The sequence below is a fragment of the Tauraco erythrolophus genome, chromosome 9 (genome assembly GCF_009769465.1).
Source record: "Tauraco erythrolophus isolate bTauEry1 chromosome 9, bTauEry1.pri, whole genome shotgun sequence".
NCBI lineage: Eukaryota > Metazoa > Chordata > Aves > Musophagiformes > Musophagidae > Tauraco > Tauraco erythrolophus.
In genome coordinates this window covers 23936034-23944760 of record NC_141473.1, presented here as the reverse complement: position 1 = coordinate 23944760, position 8727 = coordinate 23936034, and the positions used below count along the sequence as shown (strand labels likewise).

The 8727-nt window shown below is 45.5% G+C and overlaps 1 protein-coding gene across 1 annotated transcript; it reads right to left on the bottom strand.

The window, feature by feature from the left end:
* Positions 1 to 5459: 5459 nt before the first annotated feature.
* Positions 5460 to 8016, bottom strand: CHCHD1 (coiled-coil-helix-coiled-coil-helix domain containing 1). Its single transcript, XM_086616691.1, has 3 exons — positions 7875 to 8016; positions 7150 to 7268; positions 5460 to 5733 (listed from the first exon to the last, which is right to left on the bottom strand). The coding sequence occupies exons 1-3, from the start codon at positions 8014 to 8016 to the stop codon at positions 5623 to 5625; spliced, it is 372 nt and encodes a 123-aa protein (XP_086472817.1). The 3' UTR covers positions 5460 to 5622.
* Positions 8017 to 8727: the final 711 nt, after the last annotated feature.

The window sequence follows — 8727 nt, the reverse complement described above, 5'->3', positions numbered from 1 at the left end:
GGGAGCAGGGCACTATCCTCTCCGCACCGGCGGGAGTGAGATGCCTCTTCCATTTCTATGCAGAGAAAGGGATGTAAGGGAAGGGATCAAAGTTCCCAGCAGCATCCTAGAATTTCACTCTCTCCTTCCTCTCCTCATCTCTTCTCCTTGATTCTTCTCTTCGCAAAGAAGAGGGGAGAGAAACGAGGCAGGAGAACATGCCCCAGAATTTCTCTGGCACCCTTAAAACCAGGAGGCGGCCGGCGCAGGCGGGTGGGTCCAGCCCCCCTCCCTCTCCCCGCGCTTTAGGTGCGCGCTTCTCCCCAGCGCCAGCCTCCGCCCCCGCGCCGCCGGGCCGGCCGCTCGCTCCGCTCCGCGATGCCTCCTTCCCGCGGCTGCCGCTTCCTTCTCTCCCCGCTCCGCGATGCCTCCTTCCCGCGGCTGCCGCTTCCTTCTCTCCCCGAGGCACAAGGGCTACAGCTACGGCCGGGAGCCGGGGCAGTCTCCTGCTGCAAAACCTCCGGCGGCAGAACTGGAGAAGGAAACGGCTCGTGCGCGCACGTTTGCCAGAGATTAAACTTGCTGGAAGGAATCTGGACTTTATCCCCCCCACCGCTGCCTCCTCGATTAGCTGCTTGCAGCTTCCTGAGGTCAAACTCGCTTCAGATTTGAGCCCAGGTAAACGGGACCCAGAAAACTTTGTGTGAAGCAGCTTCCAGATCTCCCTATTGAAAACCCACAGGCAGCACAGCCCTCTCTCCAGGGTACATTCCCAGTTTTCAGCCCTGCATCTTGCCATCATGAGTATTGCCTCCAGAGACCTTCTCCATCAGGTGTTTCCTTGACCTTGAGCTGTAAAGTATTTTATTGGCTAGGATGCTTATTGTATTGCTATGAACAATCCTACGGGGTTCTTGTAGTGTTTTCAGCTTACTGCTCCTTCATATAAATTAGGGTTGGAGGCTACAAGAAAAGTTCTAAACATTATTAAATCTAAGAAGGGAATAGGTCACTTTGAAGCTGTGCAATCTTGGAAGTTTTTTCACACGTTCCCTGTGTTGCTCCTTGGCCTTTCCTATATTTATATTCTGATTTCGGAGGGATTAACTCCTGATGTTCTGCAGCATGAAACATGAAGGTCACCTTAAGTAATGAGCTCACTTCTGGCCAAGCCTGCTGAGCCGCATTTCCAAAGACATCTTCAGCATAAAAACGAGGAATGGGTTGATAAAAACCCATTGGCTTGACAAAAAGCATCTTTTTTTTCTTCCCTCACTTATTGCCCATTACTCACTTAACATGACAGTTTTGTGTTGCCTCATCCTCAGTCACTCATCAAATGCAAGGAAATTCTACTATGTGCTGGATCTTTTACAGGAGTCGCCAAGTGGCAGGAGGGAACCCTTTCTGAGTGGATTTTTGCCACAGTGCATTCTGGACATGGTGGATTTGGCCAAGAATTACACTCAGTTAATTAGGAGCAAATCTCCTATATCCTCCTAGCAAGGGAGGCAGATGATCAGGGCAACAGCGGATGGAAATAGCTTAGATGCTATAGCACGCTGTAACTTTCAGGCAGCACTGGCAAAAAAGGGCAACACAAAAAAGATAGGAATGTGCTGGAATTTAGAACTACTTACCCCAGTGAAAACACAAGGAAAGAATATACTGGAGGCAAGAACAGAAGAAAATCTACTAGCATTCAGAGAAATCTGCTCCTTAGTCAGGAGAAGAGAGGTTTTTGACGCCCATTCAGAACTCCTGTAAGCAGCTCACCTGTTTAGCCCTTTAGACCTGGAAAGACACAGCTGCCTTCAGCCTCTGACACACGCTAACAGGGTTTAAAACCTCTAGCAAAAGCCTGTACTGGATTTCTCTCACAGTAGCTTGTAAGTCGCTTCCCTCTCGAGGCAAGGCTTTCCTAGAGAAAGTGATTTTAAAGGAAACACAGACCAGTGCACCAAAAACAACAGAAGTCCAAGTCTGGCATTCAGTTTCTGGAGGAATGACAAACTACACAAAGATCAACAAGTCAAAATGCAAGGTCCTTCACCTGGGTCGGGCCAATCCTAGGCACAAATACAAACTGGGCACAGAGTGGGTTGAGAGTAGCCCTGAAGAGAAGGATTTGGGGGTGTTTATAGATGAGAAGTTCAACATGAACCGGCAGTGCGCTCATGCGGCCCAGAAGGCCAACCGCATCCTGGGATGTATCAGGAGAAGTGTGGTCAGCAGGTCAAGAGAGGTGATTCTCCCCCTCTACTCTGCTCTTGTGAGACCCCACCTCGAATACTGTGTCCAGTTCTGGTGTCCCCACCATAAGAGGGACATAGATTTGTTGGAGCGTGTTCAGAGGAGGGCCACAAAGATGATCCAGGGGCTGGAGCACCTCTGCTACGAGGACAGGTTGCGGGAGCTGGGATTGTTCAGCCTTGAAAAGAGAAGACTTTGGGAGGACCTAATAGCTGCCTTCCAATACCTGAAGGGAACCTACAGGAAGGCTGGGGAGGGACATTTTACAAGAGTGTCCACTGATAGGACAAGGGGAAATGGGTTTAAGTTGAAGAAGAACAGATTTAGACTAGATCTTAGGAAGAAATTCTTCAGTACGAGGGTGGTAAGACTTTGGAACAAATTGCCCAGAGAAGTTGTGGATGCCCGCTCCCTGCAGGTGTTCAAGGCCAGGCTGGACGGAGCCTTGAGTAGCCTGGTCTAGTTGAGAGGCGTCCCTGCCCATGACAGGGAGGTTGGATTAGATGATCTCTGAGGTCCCTTCCAGCCTATGCCATTCTATGATTCTATGATATAGTGCGTTTCGCAGTCATCCCCTCTGTGGCAAGTCCTCTTTTGGAACTATTTCCTTTTTGCCAAGACTCCTCCTGGTTTTCTGGCACATGTAATGACGTTTTCTTGAGAGATCTGGATCTCAGATTCTCAAAAGCTTCTCATGGCTAAATGGCCCTCTCCAAAGCGGAGAGGAAGACCAAGAAGGAAATTATACCAATACAACTGTGGCAGTTTAGATAGGTAACGTATCTAAAGATAAGGTAAAACGGATCTTGAACTTTCTTGTGCGGGCAAGTTCGAAGTAGTTGTAAATACCTAAGTCCACTATTTAACACAAATCACCTTCTCACCCTGATATAAGTACACTTCTACAATTCTATGATTCCCTACAGAGTCTTTCTGTCTTGCTTTTTCCAGATTATTCTGTATTGACCATTCTGAACAAGAAGTACCATCTTCTAAAACGCTCTTGGCTCTCTGGAATTCAACCTATTTCTCCTGAACTGGCAGGACTACTATTCATCAAAACCAGCTGAAATATCAAAGCTTCCTCCATAAGAGACCTTCAACAAAAGCCTAAAAAGAGAGGTAGGTAATAGCAATCATACCCAGAGCTGGTGTAATACTCAAGCTGTAAGGAACAGGAGTAAGATGAAGGAATTCCAGCAGATTTGCTTAAATCCTGTAAATCCGACTTAGGAGAGCAGAACAGCTAGTCAGCTTTTGTTTAATTCTTTCCCCACCACGCAATCACATACAGGTCTCTGCAGCAATGTTCTTAATCAGTGGGCTCAGCACCAGAACCCAGTTTTCTTTTATTCCCCAGAAACAACATCATGGGGTGGTACAAGCCCTGCACTCGGAGAGGACAGTGTCATTTACTGCAGTTACGCACACGAACTGTTAATGGAATGACCCCCAATACAAGCATGTCACAGAACACGTTTAGACACCCAATATAAGCTCAAGAGTGAGATATGGGGAATTGGCAGCAGCTCAAATTGCCAAGGACAATCAGTAACCAGGGGTTTTTTGGTTACAGCATGGGATCCTGAGCCAAAAGAACTGCTACAGAACTGTTAAAAGAGGCACAGTAAAACATGGGTGCATCTGAAAAGCATTCACTTCCCTTTCTTCTTCCTCCAAATAAACACATTCCTTCAAGGACTGGAAAACCTTAGCATAAGTAATTTCAAGCTTATGGTAGACATACGAAAGGCCAGGAAAAAAACCCAAACAACTGAACTTGTGAAGCTCACTGTGAAGCAGTAAAATCCAAAAATAGCTGTCCAGACTAGTGGGAGTTGTGCAAAATTTCAAAAGTAAAAACAGAACAAAAAAGTATTAGTTTCTCTGTTACAGCCTCATATAATGAGATAGTTCTTCACAGACACTAGAATTTGGTACATTTAGCATAGCTGCTAAGAGGTGCAAAACCATACTTGTAAGTTTTAAAACAAAGAAAGAAAAACCATAAACACTAGGGAATTTAGAATTCATCGGTTCCTCACTCCCAATTTAGCTTGTCTCCTTTGGAAACAAAGAATTAGCAAGTAGCTCTCATTCTCAGAGAGCATCTTTTGGACTGAAAATGCAAAATGTTATAGAAATACAGTGTTTTCCCGCACCTAGATGCGGACATCACATTCTTACTGACCCCAAATCCTCTGAAAGACCTGTTTATACCCTAACAGCAATGACAGAACAAGCTGCCCTGCGGGATAACCCACTAACGAGCCATTGTAAGTAACAGTTAAATAAAAATTGCTTCAGTAACTTGAAAGCATACACTTGAGCTACGTTTATGGGATGAACAGGTATCGGACAGAGGCTCTACAGAAGCCAGCTCCATGCAAACTCTACAGTCACATGTGGGTAATCACACAGTTAATATGTACCTGACTTCCCCTCTTACTCTTCATTTTTTCTTTACAGTCCAAAGAATTAGTGATATAAACGGTTACATCCTTGGTTCTCTTGACAATTAGGTACTGGTCCTAAACCAACAGGGACCTGCCTGCAGTTTTGTGGTACTCCAGTGAAAAAACAACAAATCAAAACTAATATTAATTACATGATTTTGGTGTCAGTCCATATTTGAACTTTCTCTCCCCCTTTTATTTTTTTTACCAAATCAATGCAACATTTTGCTGTAGACTATGATCGTGCAAGACAAGCAACAGTCTTGCACTATTTTATTATATAGTACAGACAACAAAATCGACCTGACATGGCACCACATCTGTCCCAACTGCAAATCCGAGGGCCTAAATCACAAGTTTCTAAGTAAAATTATATTTGATCTTTACCAATGTATTGTGTATCAACAAGGTATTTTGCTGGAGACTGCTTCCTCATTCTTCAGCCTTCTTATACAGCTGCAGGAATTAAAAAAATTTCAAGAGGAAACGAATTGTGTATACATACATGTAGCAGTACCAGTCATGAGATAACTATCAATTTCAAGTTGGCTCAATGTCTGGGCCTGAGTACTTCTTGATAGCAGCTGAGAAATTAGGCAGGAAGCTTACACATGAGGAAAGGTCAACTCCTAACTGTTAGAAAAGGCATTTACATGCATTCTTAGATTTTATTTCACAGTGAGGATCTGACTCCACACTGTGGCTAGTTGAACAACACACTGCAGAAATCCTAAGACCGCAAGACCCAAGAACCTCATGAACAAAGTCAGCTGATCGTCCAGATGGGTATTTTTTGCTCTGGATACAAACGTGTGGTCAAGATCCATACAGCAGTGCTAACAGACACCACTCAACATCAAATGCCTACTTTTCACTTTTTTGGCCAAAGGCTCCAACTTCAATTGCTTGTCTGCAGTCCCTTTAGTAAAGCACACTATACATAACGTGTGATCTGAGGAAACCTCTTCAGGAGCTTGTTCACTTTGCTTGAAGTTAAGTTTCCACTGGGTGACAGAGCATCCTCATTTCGAACCCTGCGCTCCTTCTGAAAGAGAAAAACAAACCTTAAAATATTACCTCTGTTTATTTGCAGGGTTGACTGTCACCCCCAAAGACTACTACTAATTGTACTGGGATATTTCTTTCAGAAGAATGCTGTTTCTTTAAGGAACATCTACAATTGCACTTGGCTCAATAATCACAAGGCTTTCAAAAGCTGAAGACCTTTAAATGATGCAATTAATGACTGTCTGACATCTTGTGAAAATTATATTCTTCCATAATCTTAGTTAACAATATTATAAACTTATAGTAAGAACCCAGATTTTTCCTTTTTACTCTCTGTTATTCAATTTGATTCTTTGTAATCTACCAACTAAATTGTGGATAATTTTTCATTTATGCTGTCAAACAGCAACAGTAACTAACTATTTATTAAATGATGCTACTGTTACTGAAAAAAAATAGAAGACTGAAATCAGTTTAAGGACAAGTTTAGTACATATACTCACCTTTAGTCTGCTTTTGAAACCGACTTAATTTCAAGTTTATCATATACCTGGAAACCTCTGATTTCTAAACAGTATCAAATTTATTTTTCAAGAAAACATTTAGCCTTCTAACTCAGAAACAGCCTAAAAGAACTCCTAATTTTCAGAGAACCAAGAATAGCTGTAACTACCTCGAGTATCCTGAAAATTCTGTTTGTTATGAGGATTACTGAAACCACTGGCTATTTCTCTATCACCTTGTCTCCACCCTCATCCCTGCAAGCATGGAACTATACAGATTTATGACAGATTGGAATTTTGGAATCCTAACTTACCATTCTCCAATACTGTCTAGATAATGCAAGCATTGGATTAATACCCAAGCCAGCTATTTCTTAATTTTACGGATCAGAGCAGTTGTGGAAACCTAACTACATGGTACATCTCCCCAGTAACAATATAATCCATGACTCACACAATACAAATCACTGTTCTACTTTACAGTTTCAAATTGTACTTTCCCTCATTCAGAACTATCATATTCTCCAATGACTGTTATTGCTTCATTAGTACTGAAACTTTAGAGATTAAAAACTGGAAGAAATCAAAACAAATGGCCTAGGTTAGGGTCAATTGACAGCAACTGATCTCTACTTCAAGAATTTGACAACACAAAAAGGACCTGATGCAACTATTGCTTTGTTCTTAGTTATAACATACCAAACATCCAGTCTCTTCCTACAGTCCTTTATTTTAATTCTAATTTAATTTGATTTTAATTGAACTTTTGCATTCAAAAAAGACTGTGTGTTCGAGCTACATCATCCTGCATCCCTCCTACTGCTCAAATGGGTTAGAACACCAATGAAATTGTTTAGAGAATGTTATTACTGTTCGCACATGAAAAATGATTGAGGGCTTTCTCCTTCCCTACTACTAGTCTTTAAGAACACAAAAGAGGCCTTAATTACTTCTGCCTTTGCCACGCAGTCATGGAACATCCGGATCTCCTCGGCACAAGCTGCATCATTGAAGTCATTCTGTTTCCAGCAGGCCATCATTACTGACATCTCTGTAATGCACGTCGCCTCTAGAAGGGAAAGACACAACCAAAAATCTCAAGTGTTTGGGATTTCATGCTAACAGCCTCCACGGTGCATACATCTCCAGAGAGAAGTTTAAGATGGAGCAGTGAGAGAAACATAACACTGAAGTAAAGATCTCATGTTTGGTTTGTGTAGAAAAGACGCTGCTAGCACAAAGATTAGTGCATTGCAGCCTCACAACGTCTGGTTGAATTCTTGCAGTAAATGCTATATTGAGATGCAACAAAATATTTTACATGCGTGATTTACAGAACACCACAAGATGCAAATCCAGGACGGTTGTATGAGACAGTGATCTTCTCAAAAGAACCCGTGTGCTACTTCTACAGCACAAACCAGACCCCTCTCCCCTCTGCTGCCCAGCGGAGCACGAGGGCTTCCTTCCCAGCGTGAACGTCACCCAGCCCTGACACCACCGCGACCCGTCCGCGGGCGAAGCCGCAGGAGCGCCACGGGACAGCTCCCACCGACAACGCCGCAGGGCCCACGGGCGGCAGGTCCGCCCCCGGGGCTGGGGGCCCAGCTCCCCCCACGCCCGGCCGCTTCTCTCCGGGAAGCGGGCGTCTGGCGGCCTGGCTCCGGCAACCCACCTCCCGCTTGCTCCCGGCGGTTCGCGACCTTGTCGGCCAGCACCAGCGGCCGGGTCGGGCGGATGGCCGGCGGCCGCTTCTTCTGCCGCCACTGCCCGGAGACCCAGCGGGTGACCCAGGCCGGGTACACGGGGGCCGCCATTCTTCGCCCCGCGCCCCGCCCCTCCGGCGCGCGCCTGCGCGGGGCGGGGCGGCGCGCGCCGGTGCCACCGCCGCCCGTGCCGGCGCGCGGGACCGCAGCAGCGACCGCCGCCCGCGCGCAGCTGCCGGTGGGTGACGTCGCCATCCCGCTAAACGGCAAATCAGCCCGTTTGTGGCCCGAGCTCGTTCTTCCTCCCCTGTCCCGTTCTCCAGGCAAAGGGCATGAAAATCAGGCAACTTCTCGGTTTCGGTGTTAGGCGGAGCCATCCGGTAACGACTCCAGGAACTCGTCTCTCCAAACCTTTTCCGCAGCAAACCCAACCAATGGGGGAGCACACGCGGTTCAGCCAGAGCGGAGGAAATCACGATGGTTTCAGATGATTCAAATGGATCTTAAGGCGTTATTTCCCACCCACGCGGAAGCTTTTCTTGGTGCTTGAAAAAGCACCTCTTCACTCACATCTCTCTCCATTACATACGAACAGCTGGATCTCCCCTGCACTGTTCAGTGATGTTCCTACCCTGTCTTCCAAGAAGATAATGAAACTGCTGCTTCTGAAAGGGTAGCCGTGTTCTCACAGCATCTTACTCGGTAGTGGAGAACGCTGTTGTTCCCAGAAGTTTCTTTCCTAGTGTAAGACTTAAATCTCTGGAAGTCCTCAACTGGATCTGGCTGATTTTGGAGCCCTTAGGTCCCCAGCTGAAAAAGACA